General features: G+C 31.2%; 1 protein-coding gene and 2 non-coding genes across 3 annotated transcripts; all 3 read right to left on the bottom strand.

The window, feature by feature from the left end:
* Nucleotides 1-5796: 5796 nt before the first annotated feature.
* Nucleotides 5797-5878, bottom strand: TRNAS-AGA (transfer RNA serine (anticodon AGA)). The gene has a single exon. It is a non-coding gene; the product is annotated as a tRNA-Ser (tRNA).
* A 113-nt stretch (nt 5879-5991) lies between these two features.
* TRNAS-AGA (transfer RNA serine (anticodon AGA)) lies at nt 5992-6073 on the bottom strand. Its single transcript has one exon. It is a non-coding gene; the product is annotated as a tRNA-Ser (tRNA).
* An 805-nt stretch (nt 6074-6878) lies between these two features.
* LOC107897489 (probable potassium transporter 13) lies at nt 6879-11737 on the bottom strand. The gene is made up of 9 exons (XM_016822967.2): nt 11394-11737; nt 10549-10780; nt 10201-10449; nt 9893-9943; nt 9380-9640; nt 9239-9291; nt 8884-8998; nt 8270-8524; nt 6879-8183 (listed from the first exon to the last, which is right to left on the bottom strand). The coding sequence occupies exons 1-9, from the start codon at nt 11433-11435 to the stop codon at nt 7213-7215; spliced, it is 2229 nt and encodes a 742-aa protein (XP_016678456.2). The 5' UTR covers nt 11436-11737; the 3' UTR covers nt 6879-7212.
* Nucleotides 11738-17771: the final 6034 nt, after the last annotated feature.

Below are 17771 nucleotides of genomic sequence, written 5' to 3'. Positions count from 1 at the left end.
CTGAAACTTACACATAGAGGAGTCAAATATAACATGAAAATTTGAGGACTGAGATAATTTACTGACCGATATGAGATTACAAGCTAGATTTATCACATGTAAAACATCATGTAAAACCAAGGAAGACGAAATTTTAACAGTGCCTTTCCCAGCTATTGCTGAGAGGGACCCATCTGCTACTTTGATCTTTTTGTTTTCTGCACAAGGTGTGTAAGTTGAAAAAAGAAAATGACTACTAGTCATGTGATCACTAGCTCCAGAATCAACGATCCTCGTGTTTGTTTTATAAGGCTTGACACTGAGAAAAATAGAAAAATCAGTACCTGATTAGGCAAAAGAGGAAGAAGGATTATTGGATGAGTTAAGAATAGAAGAATTCATCCGAAATTGTGGTGATTGAAAAAACCTGTGTAGATGCTCTAATTGTTCCTTAGTGAATGGAGACCTTTCCAGAGAACTTTGGCCCACATAATTTCCATTAGTTGTTTGGAAAGCTTTGCTATCCCCTGATTGTGAACCACGACCATTGCCATTCTTTTTCCTTCCTTTTGTTGGTTTCCCATGGAGCTTCCAACACGTTTCTCGAGTGTGCCAATATTTTTTGCAGTGATCGCACCAAGGTTTAACCATGATGTTACTAGAGATTTAACCTAGCTCAGATGCCACGAAAATTTCCAAGAAAGCTTTTAGTAAAACTGTTCTATAATTATTAACTAAAAAACTGAATTTAAATAGAGAAAACAGTCCTAATCCTAAATGGAAAAATAGTTCTCTTATTCTAATAAACTACTAAAACATAAGGAAAAATAGTTCCCTTATTCTAATAAACTACTAAAAGATAAAATAAAAATATTCCTAGAATATGAATAAAATTTATCTGCCTAAATAAGATTTATCTACCTAAATAAATTTAAAATATATACATATTTCAACAATCATCATAGTGGTTATATATCTACAAAAGATGTTTGTTGGTTGAGAACAATGAGACATGTTGCGAGTTCAGTTTTGTATGTCAATAGTACAGCTAGGAAGTAGGTAGTGGATAATGATTTATAGATGGTAATTCTCGATGCCCTTGATAGTGGTAGTGAATGACATAATTTGTGGATAGTAATTCCCTTTGCATGTATATACAAAGAGAGAGAGGACCCAAAATTGAATGAGCAATCCTAAAGCATATCTAGTCTTTAACTAGATTACCTTAAGTGTTGGTAAGGATTTGTATCTACACATGTATAAATAATATTTCAATATTTTTTTCATATATTTGGAGAATCATATGTGTCAAACATGGTTGTTGAATATGGATATTTTCAACATGATTTTGTACCTTCACAAACATTGCATATCTAATACCGAGCAGCTTCAACTCTAGTGCCATTAACAAAGTCAGCATTATAATTAATATGGAAATATTACATAAAGGTTTTTTTTCTCATTTCATCACTAGAACTTACAGCCCACTACTTGCCTTGACTCTGCAGTGCTTCTTGCAATTGGTCCTAGACCAAACACATTTAGCTATGCAGAGTTGAGAGCTGCCACAGACGACTTCAGTCCTTCAAACAAGTTAGGAGAAGGGGGTTATGGAGCTGTCTACAAGGTATGCTCTGTTTTACATTTTTAGGATGCAATAATCTTAATGATCGAAACACTTTTGAGAGGATGGCATGTAGTTCAACATCGCTAAGTTAGATTACCTTGTAGGGTACATTATCAGATGAGAGGGTGGTAGCTGTGAAGCAACTTTCAGTAGCATCTCAGCAAGGAAAGAGCCAATTTATTGCTGAAGTAGCCACCATATCAGCAGTGCAACATCGCAATCTTGTCAAACTACATGGTTGCTGCATCGAAGGGAAAAGGCATCTTCTTGTTTACGAGTATCTGGAAAACAAAAGCCTTGATCAGGCACTCTTTGGTATGATCACACTGTAATAATTCTTTAATAATTTAGCTATTCAGGCTCTGGAACCACTAAACAGCGGAAGAATGGATTTGAAGCATATGATTAACTAGTGCAGAATGCTTTCCATTTTCTGTCCTTTTGCAGAAAATATATGATGATGAGCATATGAATTTACTCCATTGTTGATTACTTATTTCAGAACAACTTGATAAGTTTTTTGACACTATATATGCAGGACGTAGTGACTTGCGTCTTGATTGGCCTACCCGCTACAATATCTGTTTAGCAACTGCAAGAGGGTTAGCTTATCTTCATGAGGAGTCTAGGCCAAGGATTGTACATAGAGATGTCAAGCCAAGTAATATTCTCCTTGATGCAGAACTGCGCCCCAAAATATCTGATTTTGGATTGGCAAAGCTATATGATGATGAAAAAACGCACATCAGCACTCGGGTTGCCGGAACCATGTAAATCTCTTTAGACTTCTTTTCAAGAGTTCTTAATGCCTTTTTTTCTTTCTTTCTTTCTTTTTTTTTTTTTTTTTTGCATTCATATGTAGTTCAAGAACCATGTAAACCAAGTAACTAGATAAAGTAATTGCATGGATAAACACTCACAAAATGAGATTTATTTTACGTTGAAGAGGCTACCTAGCACCGGAGTATGCAATGCGTGGGCATCTCACTGAAAAGGCTGATATTTTTGGCTTTGGTATTGTTGCTTTGGAGATTCTCAGTGGTAGACCAAACTCAGATAATAGCTTGGAAGACGATAAAATCTATCTTCTCGAATGGGTAAGTATTAGGCAATCCTTATTCATTTCTCGTACTCAATTGTTTTTCATTGCCTTCAAAAAGGACATGTGAATTCATGATGAATGAAATACATTTTTTACAATGTTTCTAGTCATGGGCTCTGCACGAAAATAACCAAACCTGGATCTGGTTGATCCAAATTTAGTTGAGTTTGACGAAAATGAAGCGCTTCGAGTGGTCAGGATTGCCCTTTTGTGCACTCAGGGATCACCCTCAATGCGGCCACCTATGTCCCGTGTAGTGGCTATGCTTGCCGGAGATATTGAAGCGAGCGGTGTTATAACAAAACCAAGCTATCTTACTGACTGGGATTTTAGGGATTTAACTAGGAGCTTAGTGACCAAAGATGCACAAGCATCAACTTCATCTGAGAATAAAGACAACCATAACCAGAACAGGATTAGCTCAGGCCCAGGGGTAGCACCAAGTCTATGTCCTGTAAATGTCAGTGATTTCAGTGAAATTATTGAAATAAGGTGAGAGGCTTACGTCCTTGCATATGTCTTATCAAGACAGAAATTTGTTTTGGATGCATTTCTCTGTATAAATGGAATTTGTGAATGGTGCATGTCACTGTTAGTACTACATTACTGGCGAATCAAGGAACAGCTTTGACAATGGCTTTGACCTTGTTAACATTACTGGAAGAAGAAACCATTGTAGTGAATTCTTTGAATAATATTGTTTCTGAATTGGCATTTGCTATGAAGGTCGGTGAAAAATCATCATGATTATTTCTTCCTGGTATACTTGGCTGCAAAAGCAAACAGAATGAGATCAAAAGAAATTAAGTCAAGAATGAAGAAAACCTAGCCTTGATCGTTTGATTAATTCCACCCTTTGGCCTAGAAAATCAAAATAAAGAGAGAAGTTGTTTCAATTCAAATAAAGGGATGTTAAGGTTAAAATATGCCATAAGTCTATTTATTTATTTTTCGTAATTTTAGAATTTAGTTTCTTTATTTATCAAATTTTAAAATTCAAGTACAATTATTATCACTATCAATTTCATTTTGTTAAATTCAGATTTATTAGGTCAATTTTTTTTGTTACATGACTATCAAATTAGTACTTTTTTTTAAATGTCCCACCAACAAATTTAATCAAAAATTAATAATATTCAATTGAATTTGAATTTTATAAAATTCATAAACTAAATAAACTAATTTTTTTGCAATAAAAATTAGTAATATTAACAAAAAAAAAGATTGAGAAGATGATAGATGTATGTATATCAACATTACTAGGTTAGATTACCTTATAGGGTGGAGGGTGGTAGCTGTGAAGCAGCTTTCAATAGCATCTAACTAGGGAAAGAGTAAATTTATTTCTGAGGTAGCCACCATATCAGCAGTGCAACATCGCACTCTTTGGTATCTTCTTGTTCAAGAGTATCTTGAAAACAACAGCCTTGATCAGGCACTCTTTGGTATGATCACACTCTAATATGCTTTCATGCTTTAAAAGTTTGGGATTTGGAACCATACTCAGGAAGAATGGATTTGAATCATATGACTAACAGGTACTTATCAGGAAAATCTGATGATAAGCATTTCAATTTACTCCATTGTTGTTTACTTTTACTGAACAACTTCCGATTATGTAACAATGAGTATAAGAAATGAAAAAGAAAATCAAGGCCAAGTTATCTTACTGACTGGGATTTTAAGGATTTAACAGGTATAGATTCCCTGCATCTGAGAATAGCGACAACCATAATCGGAACAGGATTAGCTCAAGCCCAGACGTAGCTCCAATTCTATCTCCGGTAAATGTTAGTGATTTCAGTGACATTACTGAAGGAAGGTGAGAGGTTTATGTTGTCTCATTAAGACATAACTTTGCTATCTTTTGTAGTTGAAAGAAAATCACTGACTTACATGTATATGTTAGAAAATTTGTTTTGGATGCATTTCTTTGTATAAATGAAGTTTGTGCATGCCCCTCTTATGTGCTACATTATTGGCAACATTCGAGGAAGAAGAAACCATTGTAGTTAGTTTTTGAGTTAGTTTGCTAGGATGTTAAAAGTGAAAAATAGATGTAAATATTTGTTTTTGGTTATTAATGTTTCTGTGTCAATAGTAGTATCAGGAAATATTGTTCATTGCAACTTCATGTTAAGAAGGTTGTGGAGCTAAATTTGGAGATGTCTTGAAGAGCATAGTTTGGAAGCTCGGATATGGACATTGTTAAGAATTTTACTTCTTAAATTTTCTCTCAAGTACAAGTGTTTTTTTGTCTTTCCCTCTTCTCATTGATCAAATTACTTGCATTTAAGTTTGCAAATAGCATTCTCCTTGTTAAAATAAGTTACTTTCACTATACTACTATTATATCCATAATTTTCATAATTTCTCTCCCATTACTCACTACAAGTAACTTGAATGTGATTTGATTACCCAATAATACATAACACGTTCTTGTGAAGTAACCCACTTCACTTCTATGTTTCATAAAATATATCACTTGTTTTATAATCGTTCTTTAAGATAATTTCCTTTACAAGGCTTATAAATAGAGGCTTGAACGTTTCATTTGGAAACTTTTTGGATTGTTTATCAAATTTAGCACTCGAAAATCCTCTTTGCAACTTCTTTTCCATAAACGATCATCGTAACTCTGATCCTTCTCAACCCTTTTTTGTGTTCACGATGATCATCTGCTCAAACACTTGGTTGCACTAATATATAGATTGTGATTAAGAATGAACAAGTCTAAACCCTAATTTCTTTTATTTATTTATTTTGGTGTACAACATAAATTAATTAAATATTAAATATTTTTAAACAAGTTATTTGGACGGATGAGAAAAGTAGGTCAAAATATGCTTAGAAGAGACCTTAGTTAGAAAAATACCTTTGCTCCAAAAAGAAAGCTAAGGCTGCTCAAAGGGAATTTATCATTATCCTATATGATATTTGTCATCCTTTGGATGCCATGTAATGACAAGGAAGAAAGAGAAACAAGAACGATGGCTGCTCAAGCACTAGGCCGTTTTCCTCAGTCACAAAGATAATGGTTGCAGTTGCAGCCACAGGAAACAGCAAAGCAATAAAAAGAAATATCATTCGTGAACGGCAGGATTCAAACCTGCGCGGGCAGAGCCCACATGATTTCTTGTCATGCCCGATAACCACTCCGGCACGTCCACCACTTTGTCTGAACAATGGCTGCTCAAGCACTAGGCCGTTATCCTCGGTCACAAAGATAATGGTTGCAGTTGCAGCCAAAGGCAACAGCAAAGCAATAAAAAGAAATATCATTCGTGAACGGCAGGATTCGAACCTGCGCGGGCAGAGCCCACATGATTTCTAGTCATGCCCGATAACCACTCCGGCATGTCCACCACTTTGTCTGCTGCTTTTACTTTTACAGTTTTAATACGTTAATTATTAATTCACTTTTCTGCTGGAAACACTGCCAGCCAAGCCACCAAAAATTAGCCGTTGCAGGATTGAACGTTTAGCTGTGCAGACGACCGTTGGCAAAAGAACATTATTAAGTCCCCACCCACTCTGCCTTTGGCCCTCCTTTTTATTTAAGAAGCCAAAAACCTCTATAAATATTGTCTCCCAAAATCCTCTTTCAGACAAAGACAACAAACAAAGAATTTTTGCAGACAGAAATTCGGCAAGAGTTTTGAAGTGAAGATGGGTATGGTTGTAGTCATCTCTCTGCCTCTAATCATCTTCTGCATATTACTTGGTACCGGATGTTTCTTCTTTGGAAGAGCCAAAGGTAGACAAGATTTCCGCACCAACCCTCAGGTTTATGGTGTTCCAGCTCCGCCGCCCGGTGCACCAACCACCTTTTTCCCATCTCCTCCACATACCAAGCCCCCGCCGCCCGTGGCAGCAACCACCTCTTTCCCATCTCCTCCACACACCAAGCCCAACAACTTAGCCAATGTTTAATCAAGTCATTTCAGAATTGAAGTTACACACACCCAAGTTCCAAGATTGGATTTTATATCTGGGTTCTTTTGAAAAAATTGATTCTCTTTGTTTTCTTTGTTTGTATACCTGTGTGAATTTTTTTAAGACATGTCGTGTTGGTTGGTGTATATTGGTTGACATGTAAAATCAATAAGATTTATAGAAGCTATAAATAAATCTATACTAGTTCAAGTTGCTTATGTTACAAATTCTTTGTACCGCAAAAACTTTGATTAAACAAACGAAAAGATGTTACATTAAAGATGGGCCGAGCAAGCTCGCTTTCCTTTTTCTAACTCATTAACTAGGTAGAATCACAGTTAGATAGAATTACATGTTTGTGTATTCATTCCTAAGAGGCTAAATCTATTAAAAAAAAAACTGTGAAGAAATTCTAGAATTACATGCCTTAATTACAAACAGTGTTAAATCTCAGGCAGTTAGCTTGAATAAGTTATTTGCAGCTTGCATTTGTGCCCAGCAGATCATTCTCAATGAATTATCAACCTCTATAGAAACCATATAGCCTTCTTTAAAATTGCGTTGCAATTTACACTCGATAAACCATTCCAACTTCGATCAGAGAGGTGTGTGGAACCCCAAGGGCTATTGCAGGGTGCCTACAGTTCTGTCTCAAGAACCCGTAAACGATGTTTATGGCAAACTTCTTCAAATACGAAGATGTATCGCATGCCAAAACACAAGTGCTACCCATCATATATGCCAGACCAGATTCCCTGGCCTCTCTCAGATCTTCCAATTCCTTGCTACATCCCACACCACGAAATCTCACTGTTTTCTTACTTGATTCACTACTAACTACATTCTCAAAACTTGAAGCAGTAACATCGTCTGACGGACTTGATTGCTGCTGATTTGTGGTTTCCCATCTGAAGGCTTCACCATCATTGTTGCCATTCCGTAAAAACTCTGCTACAGTTTCAATCAGATGATTCTCAAAATCATGAGTATCATTCCTTTGATCCTTGTAGCCGTATCTAACAACACATTGAAAGAGACGGAACTCTGTTGGGCCAATCCGACTGATAACAAACCGCTGGTTGGCAGGAACTTTTGGAACTGTAAGAGATTGTACCGTAACAAATACAAGGATACGATGAAAGGCAGGAAAGTTGGTGACAAAATGGGCAAACATTGGGGGGACTCCTGTGGCCACATTTGAGTAGATTAACCCTATCCCGGGAACTCGATTTATCCCCAGGTTTGTGCCCATGCTTAGAAGCATGTCCAAGCAGACCCTGTTGTTCAACTCATAAGCTTGTTTCTTTAGAGTACCGTAGTGCCATATGCACATCGTAGACAGTAATATTAGTGACAAAACCAGAGGGAACCAACCCCCTTTATGAACTTTTGCAAGGCATGCAGAGCAGTAAAACAACTCCACAGATCCGAAAACTATGACAAATGCTAGAGCTCCTAAAATATTCCTCTTCCACACCATAACTATAACCAGAAACATCAAGCAGGTGGTAACCAACATTACAGTGATAACCGCAAGACCTAAACAAGAATAATGAGTCAAAATTGAATGTGAGTAAGCTGCAGGGAGAAGAGAGGTATAAGAGATAGAGCACCCAAGATTGTACCATATGCATTGCCTATCGTGTCCGTATCCCTATACCCAACCAGAACAGCAAGGCATAAAACCATCAAGATCCAGTTCACCTCTGGTATGTAGATCTGCCCGTGTATGTGGTTTGATGTGTGTACCACCTTGACACGTGGGAAGCACTTCAAAGCCCTACACTGGCTGATTACTGAGAAAGTACCGGAAATAATTGCTTGACTCCCAACCATCGTTGCAAGTGTTGCAATGATAAAAACTGGCCAGAATACAACCTCTGCAAAGTGAAAGGAGGAAATTTGATATGAGATTATGCTCCAAACCCCATGTAATATGTGATAATAATAGAAAAAGTACCTCTTATTTTCAGCCTTATGGGTAGCATTAACATTCATCTATTCCAGCAAAATAAATAACAAGCAATAGCATCATTAAGAAAATTGTGTAATTTGATTGAAGCACATATTTAAAAATTTAAGTAGTCCCAACTTTTTTTTTTCCGCTCGGAAGTAGGCCAGCCTAGAACAGGTATCATTAATATATAAGGTTTACATGTGACTTGCGACCAAACAAAGCAGAGAAATAGCATGAAGCACTCTCGAATGAAATATTACAAGACTTCTTAATTGGATTTACCAGGGATAGCTTTATAGAAGCTTTTCTGAAGGTCCTCTTTGTGCTTGGAGAGATAGGCAGCCTCACCCATGTATGCCAAAACCAAGCAAGGGTATACAATAACAGTAAATGCAATCTGTTCATTAGAAACATATATTAATACAAATAAAAAAGGCATATAATTAATGGTCATGCTTTGAAGTAAGAAATAGGCAAAACAGTCTATACAAACCACCCAACAAACAAAGATAGGAAACAGAGAGATAAAAGAATATTCACAAAGACTTTTACAATATTAAGACAAGCAAAGTAGATAGGATTGATGTTTCTCATTCTTTTCCAATTTATTCAAATACAAGCACAAGTAAGAACTTACCCGGATTGAAAGTTGGGAAAAATGACCAAGATCAGCAAACATGGCCTCAGCACCTGATATAAATTGAAACAAGGAAATTCATTATTATAACCAATATTTAACTTAAAGAAACATGTTTAGCAAGAGGGGCAACTGACAAACCTGTGATGCAAAGAACTATGCCTCCAAGAGAACTCCATCCATCTTTTCCAGCCTTTTTGAAAAAATTATATACATAATATGGTGACAGAGCACTTACTACATGTGGGTTCCAGTATATTGTGTTGTAAACTCCAATAACACTAATGCAAAAGAGCCATGCTAACAAAATCGGAGCAAAAAGAAATCCAACACTACGAGTCCCAAAATGCTGAAGTGCGAACAGCCCCACCAAAATCACACCAGCAATAAACACAGTATAGTCTACATGAGAGAAGCTAAATTAAGGAAATTATCTCTCCATTTAAAAGGGAGTTATGGAAACCCTTGTTTGAATGTAATTTGTAAATAAGCATTCGTGCAAATTTCCAACTAGTAACTGCAAAAAGGCTGGCAGGCTTAGCTTGTAGATATCAGTGTGTGTGGATGTGCAATTAGGAACAACTTGAGTGACTCTGAATCAAAAGTAAAGGAATTGTACACTATAAGGAGACGGAAAATGCTAATTTGACTTACTCTCATGAAGAGAAGGAGCTTTAATTCTGATGCCATTAACTGCAGAAAGAACTGTATAAGAAATGCATATCATTAGTAAATGCAAGAGTAGATCAAAAAGGAGTAGACAGTAGTTAGCAGATAAAGCAACAAATGCAACTTTTTGTTATAAGTACATTGATCAGCATGTAACATTCATATAAAATTTCACACAATTTATTTGCAAAAAAACATCAAATGCACTGTAAAATATATCTAACTCCCAGATTCATCCTCCTGTAAAAAAAATAAAGGAAATTTAGTTCAAGTCATCCAAATAGAGAGAATACCAGACATTGATGGGGTTAGGATGCCATCACCAATAACCATGCTAGTCCCCAGCAGCACAAGTAGAAGCAACACAATCCGAGAACTATGATACTTATCAAAGAACTCCTTTAAAATAGAACTAGCAACAGTCTCCTTCCTGGGTAGTCCAGAGTTATAAGCAGATATGTCATCGTCAGATGCATCAGAAGCACTCAAGAGACCCAACTTTGCACGCCGGCAAAGCAATGAATATAAAGCAAAAGTTCCACCTGCAGGAATGAGGCCGCCTTCAGGAAATCCTTAAAAAAAGTGCAGATAAACTTTTCTCAATAAACAAGGTAATAAAATATGCAGGTCTTTGAAAGCACCTTCACCATTATCATCTGCCCCTAACACAAATATAATGTACTTGCATAGAGGGATTAGAGTCAAAGTCCAGAAAACCAAAGACAGTACCCCAAGAATTTCATCATCTTCCTCATGAAGCCTTAAACTCCCCGAAAACGTGCTTTTGTAAACATAGAGTGGTGAAGAGCTCAGATCACCATATACAACACCAAAACTCTGATAAGCAAGACATAAAGTAGCCTTGTAAAATTTCTGCATGTAAAACAAGCATCAAACGTGTTAGCGTTTCCTCATTCATTATCATTTCTTGAACATAATAAAATACGCCTTCATGCTATATTATGAATCTAAAAATCCCCAGAAAATGGAACATCAGGGGGAAAAAAAGCATGTCAACAAGTTAAGCGCAGGACGCAAAATACAATTTTACTGCTACAAGAACTCCAAAGTTTCATAGAAATGTAATATTTATTCAAAACACAACGACAAACTAGAAGGAAAAGAGAACAAATTGACAAGAAAAACAAAATTCAATAATATTTGAACAACAAAGCAAAAAAAAAAAACTATAGTGAAATGTAAATGAAATTTAAAAATTCAAAACGGAACGTAAACTCAGCCTACTAATAACATGTAGTTCACTTTTGATAACCTATAAAAAAATATCAACATTAACAGAATCAGAACTCCCATCTTTTCTTTCATATTTTCTCAGCAAACAAACGAACATTTAAAAAACTACAACAACTAAAAGAACCCAATTAAAGACAAGCACCCAGATTTAAAAAAAAAAGGGGGAAATTAAAAATACAAACATCAAAATCCCAAAAAATGGAAAACTTGAAAGGTAAAAAAAAAAAAGTACCAGCCGAGACTCCCGGGTCACAGACCCGGCTTCCGGATCCATAAAGCAGTGTGTCCTTTTTTATTTTTTTTTTATCTTTCCTAAGAAAGAACGGTTCCAAAATGGGTATTCAAAGGGAAAATGAATGGGAACCCTAAACTCCAAAAAAATCGAAGAAAAGGGCATAAAGATATGGAAGAAAGAAGTTGTAAATGAGAAGAGAAGGCAAAGGGAGTTGTAAAATGGAGTGTGTTTTTTTTTGTTGTTTTAAAAATTTTTGTTCTAGAGGGAGGAGAAAGAATGAGTTGGATTTGGAGAGAGGCAGCAGATAAAAATATAATAAAAGAAAAGGTGTCAAGTGAGGAACAGTCACCTTTTCCATTATTTATTTGTTTATTTACTTTTTTATAATTTTTTAAGGACGCCAATTAAAAAACATACTTATTATCTGTTTGTTTCCCAAGAAAAATATTTTTAGAATGTTGAAATTATATTATTCATTTGAGTTAAAATATAATTTATTATTGCATTAATTTATAATTTTATAATTATTAAAAAATAAATTTTTATTATTTTCAGAGAATTAAACTATAATTTTACAATCTATTAATTTATAAATTTATATTTTTTGCTCCTAAAATATATAATTATTTTATTAAAAATTATTTTCGAAACAAACATATTATAAATTATATTTGACATGGGATATGTAAAAGAATTTTCTTTTGACAATTGAAATTTAATTATAATAAGATAATATTTTATAATAATTATATCTTATATAAATTTAATAATAATTAATGTGTCTAATATTTAAGAGTGCATAATAACACAATAAAATTGAAAAAGATAAATGAATTAGAATTTAAACAAATACTAATATTTATATTTTATACTATAAGATATTTATTATTAAATTTTATAAATTATAATCATATATATATTCATTATTAAAATATGAATATAAAATATATTTAATAAAATATTAAGAATACTATTTAAAATTTAAATCTGTTATTAATATTAAATTTTGTTGTTGAAATAAAATTATAATATTAAATAATTTTTATATAAAAATCATCTTAAATGACTTTTTTCAAAAAAAATTTAGTTATGCTTTTTAAAAAGAAATTATTTTGCATTAATCAATATATTTTAAAAAAATATTTTTTTGTAAATAATTATTTTTTAATGTTATAAAAAAGTTAAAGAAATTGAATTTAAATTCAATTAACACATGTACTCATAGCAACTCGATTAGATTTATCCCACTTTCTTTAAATAAAAGTTAAAAGGATAAAAAAAATATTTATTAAAATAATGCAATCTTTAATCAAACATGAAATAAATTAGGAACTCTATTAATTTTGATTATCTAACTTTGCCTAACATGTTTTATTGACTTTCTCTTATGGAACAAACCTAATGCCTATACTTTATTGATTTAATTGTTATTTTATTCTTATTTTTAGTTGCAGAAAATAAAAATCATTACTTATTTCGATTGAATTTATCAAAAGTTTTCATATTGATACTCGAGTCTCTAATGAAACTCCTTCAATAATACGTTTTTTATTGTCTAATCCTGATCTTACTGTTATTTTGTAATTAATAATTATTTTTACTTTGTTTTAAAAAATATTTAACTTAAAAAACCACCAATTTGGAATTTAAATAATTCAAAGTCTTTGCGTCGTTTCTATTTGACTTCGTGACAACATCTATGACTGTGCTATTCATTTTTAGAAATTGAAAAACAGAAGGCCAAAAAGCATTAGAATTGTTTTATCTACAATATAGTATTTTTTTAATATTTTACCAATTAATATCTTAAACAATTTTAAACTTAATGGTATATATTTATATATGAAAGAACAATTATATATAAAGAATTTGATTAAATTAATGTAAAAAATGTTATTTTAAAAAATAAAAAATAATTTTTTGAGAATATTTTTATTTTTTATATTTTATATAAAATATAAATGTACGATAGAAATTAAACCCGAAATACTATAACATATCATTCACTCATCAATTTTTTCATTTCGATGAAAGATATATTAAATTGAATGTTGAAAATACCAAACTTTGTCTAATACCTAATTTCATTGGTGGGAAAATTAAATAACTTACTTTTATTTATATATTTATATATAATTAAATTTATTAATAAAATAATTATTCAGATAATAACTCGTTTAGTGGCGACATGAAAACACAATGGTGAGGGCCACAAATTGTACTTAGAATAAACAAGGAATCTTGAATTAGATAATTCAATGAGTTCAGAAGAAAATGAAAAAAAAAAGTAAGCACTTTCCTTTTAAGTGCTTTTCCCTTTCTTTTCTGTTTTTTTTTTTTTCATCAAATTTTATTTTCCAAGTTTGAACTGAAACTTAGGATTCCATAAGCGAGAAAACATATCACTTTAATATTATTGGATGCTAAGATCTACGCTAGAAAATTGGAAAGCTTTTAAATACCACAAATTAAAAATCAGAGTTTGAGATTCAACTAATAAAAGTTGGGTTGTTGTTGATGTCAAATGACGGTGGCAAACGGCAACCTCATTTCACATGCTTTGTTTTTTATTCGGGTTAAATCTGTATTTGTCCCTTGTATTATTCTATTTTTTAAAATTTAACATGTAAAGATTAATTTTTTTCAATTAAGCACCTAAAATTTGTTGCAACTTTGCCCTTTTTGGTTGTTACATGAAAAATTATTTGATACAATGATTTTTTTTCTGAAGTGTAATCTGAATAATTTATAAACAAATTATTTTAGTAGCCACCAAATAGAATCAAACTTTTATACATAATGGGATTTAGAGACTTACGCCTATAATTGTGGATGGTAAGTTTTGAACTTGGATACTTTGAACCTAAGACCTCTACCTTTATAATGATATTTTTAGACTTTGCAAATAAGATTTAGAGAATAATACATATCCCATTTAAACTGTAGAAATATAAATAAATATTATACAACATATATTAAAGTATAAGTATCATAAAAGCCTTTATATTATGAGTCAAATTGTATTTTGTCTCATTTACTCAAAAGATGAATAAATTAGTCCATGTGCATTACATAAAACAGTAAATTGATCATTTCTATTAAAATTTTTATCCGTTTTTATTATTAAAATTTGATGTGGCGGATAAAATAACCAAATTATTACACATGACGTGCCACGTGTACCTTTATGATGATATACATAGACTAATTTTTAATAGTAAAAATAAATTGAATTTTTAACAAAATAGCCAACTTGCTCTTTGATATGATATATATGAACTCATCAATCTACTTTTTTTTAGTAATGAGGACAAAATATAATCTAATTTTTAATAAAAAAACCTCCATAATACTTTTACCGATATAATAACCCATATATTATCCTTAAATAGAAAAACACATGTATGTTGATTTAATATAGAAAGTAGATTATTGTAAATTGAGAAATAAATAAAGAGCTTCGAGAATATATTTGTAATATTTTAGTTTTAGGGTTAATTTTTAAATATTGTGCGATATTGATGCGGGCAAAGGTCATGCAAACATACTTATATTATATGTTAGAAAGGACCTAACTTTTTGACACAATTAATTGCGTGAAATAATCAGTAATTAAAATCTAAATAATCGTCATCTTCTACCTTAACTGTCTAGATTTTGGTTTTGAACTATGGTACGAAATCTTTGAATGTCATTATCACCTATTTTTCTTATACATGAGATAAGCAATGCGGACAGCAATAAAACACTTGTAACCTTTTAAATGGTTAATAGAGATTAGCAGACAAAAGCAGATCGAACCTATTTTTTACTTGATTGGGAAAATTATATTAAAATTTTGATTTCTTTCTCTTACTTCATTTTATAAATTCTTGATACGGTTGAGTTGTTTTACTTTAAAATTGAAATTTATGTTTTTTAAGATTTAAATAGAAAAAAAAACGTGTTTAAACGAAATTGAAATTGATTTGTTCATTACACAGGTCGAATTTGTTTTCTAGGATGGGTTGAATCTAAAAATGTGTTTAAAATTTTGTTTGATTTCGATTTAGATAAAAAAATACTAAATTCAAGCTTGAATCGATATGTTCGTATTAAAATTTTTATATAAAAATAAATTTAAAAAACATAATACATAAAATACACTAAAAATTATTACAACTAGCAAGCAAATGTCTCTAAAATAATAGTAAAATTAACAATAAAATAAGAATTATACAATATTCAAATAATAGCAACGAAGGAAAAAAATTGTAGGCAGATTCGACTGAGTCCAAGTAAAAAAATATTACTTGAGACCCGTTTTGTTTAGAAAGCGAGTCTTATTTCTTGTTAAAGCCTATTTTTTTGGTCTATATTTTTTTCAAGCGCTCTCAATTTTTTGACAAACCTTCAAACCTGAATGAATGAACCGGTCCATAATTAAGTATAAATTCAACTCACACTCACTTCTTCATTATTAACCATATCAATCAACTTTTATTATCTTCGTTTTCAAATAATTTGACTATATTTTAGAAACAAAAAATACATGTCACCTTCTAAAGACTTTGTTGGTAGAATTGTAACCTCAATTAGCATTGTATTAGATCAGTTCTCTACGACCATGCATTTATTCAATGATTTCTAAATAATTAAATTTAAAAAAAATATATAAATTATCATATGAACACGTGTTAATAATCTAGTTTTGTTCATTTTAAAATTAATAATCTAGTTTTACACATATTTTAATCTAGGGAAAAGATTGTCACCACATTCAGTGGTGGAACAAGGGATAGGCAGGATTCCGCCTCCCTTAAAATAAAAAAAATTATATTTATACTTTTTTATAATTTATAAAAATTTTAAATTAATAATAGTAAAATTAGACATTGTCCTCTCAAAATAATAAAAAATTTAATTTAATTTTTTAAAAATTATAAAGATATAGTTTATTAAAATAGTAAAATTACATTTTTGCTATAGTAAAAATATATAATTTAATTTCGACCCAAAAAAAAATTTTTTGGTTCTGCCACTAGCCACGTCATCTGTATTCCTTTTCTAGCAGTTAATGCTACATTAGTCTTTTCATCTTTAAAAAAAATTAAGTCCAAATAAAATTATTGTTAATGTAACATTAAACTATTAAAAAAGGATGATAACTATTTCATACAATTTTTTTCTTTTAATATAATCCCGTATTATGAAATTAATTAAAAATAATATTTATTTTTTTTATTTTAACTATTATGAATAAAGGTAAGATCTTTAAACATGAATATGTTTCTAGAAAGTCTTGCCGCCTGAAAATGTTAATTCATAATTCATAATAAAAGAAAAACAACTTATCAAACCATTGATTATTGATTGCATTTCTTTGCTTCCACATATGAAAAGAGTTATGCATATAAAAACATTTAAGTAAAGTTGATTACGGAACCCACCAAATATTTAGCTATTTGAATGGGTATTTAAATAGAGCTTGATTAATTTTCAAGGCCACAAGTTTTTGGAAGTTAGTGGAATTGTGGCAATTTAAGTTTTTTTTTAATGTAGAAATACGTGAGTTTGAGTGTGCTGAAACTTATTATTTTTCTATTTATAAGTTGAGTTAGGACTATAGATAATTCTAGGCATTGTATCAAAAAAAGTATATATAATCATAATTTATAACGAGATTGTTAAAAAAACATTATTAATAAAAAGAATAATAACATATTTCCAAATATAAATCATAAAATAAACATAAAAAATTAAAAAAAATTCTATCAACAATTAAAAAAAAAAAGAGAAAACAAATTAATCTAAACTTAGAAATCAAATTCTTGTATGTGTTAATGTCCCTATTGTTTGCAAATTGAAAACTTGAACAGCAATAACATTCCAATGGAAGATCTTGAGTGTAGAACGTGGGTTTAATTGAAATATTTTGATATAAATTTGGATAATTTCTTTTTTTTATCCATTTCTAAATCTATCATCTATTATCATAAAACATTAAAATGAAACATGGATCAAATTTGTTCAATTTTAAGGATAGCTCCGAAAGTAGAAGAAAAGAAGAATAAGCTGAAATTTTGACGCTCTATTATTCAAACAAAGGAACAGTGAGAAATTTTAGGGTGAGCTACTACTACCAACATATATAAACTAATTTATTTTATTCAGTAATCTTATAAAATTTGACATATGACTTTTTTGGATTGAACTGTTTTTTTTTAATATATTAAAGAGATATTATACCAAAAATTTTAAGAGCATATTCTTGGATATTTTGATATATGTTAAAATTTTTAAAGAATATTTTTATGAAAAATAGTTGAAAATTCTAGTATACCAAAATCTCATTTCACAAGCCTATATAAAAAATTCTAATCAAATATCAAAATT

The sequence above is a fragment of the Gossypium hirsutum genome, chromosome A10, assembly GCF_007990345.1.
Source record: "Gossypium hirsutum isolate 1008001.06 chromosome A10, Gossypium_hirsutum_v2.1, whole genome shotgun sequence".
Classification (NCBI taxonomy): domain Eukaryota; kingdom Viridiplantae; phylum Streptophyta; class Magnoliopsida; order Malvales; family Malvaceae; genus Gossypium; species Gossypium hirsutum.
This window is presented reverse-complemented; position numbering and strand designations above follow the sequence as displayed.

Coding starts and splice junctions, on each gene's coding strand:
- LOC107897489 (XM_016822967.2), bottom strand. CDS start 11,435: ATGGATCCGGAAGCCGGGTCTGTGACCCGGGAGTCTCGGCTG. Junction 10,450..10,548: donor GGCAGATGATAATGGTGAAG/GTGCTTTCAAAG, acceptor TCATTCCTGCAG/GTGGAACTTTTGCTTTATAT. Junction 9,944..10,200: donor CCTAACCCCATCAATGTCTG/GTATTCTCTCTA, acceptor TTTCTTATACAG/TTCTTTCTGCAGTTAATGGC.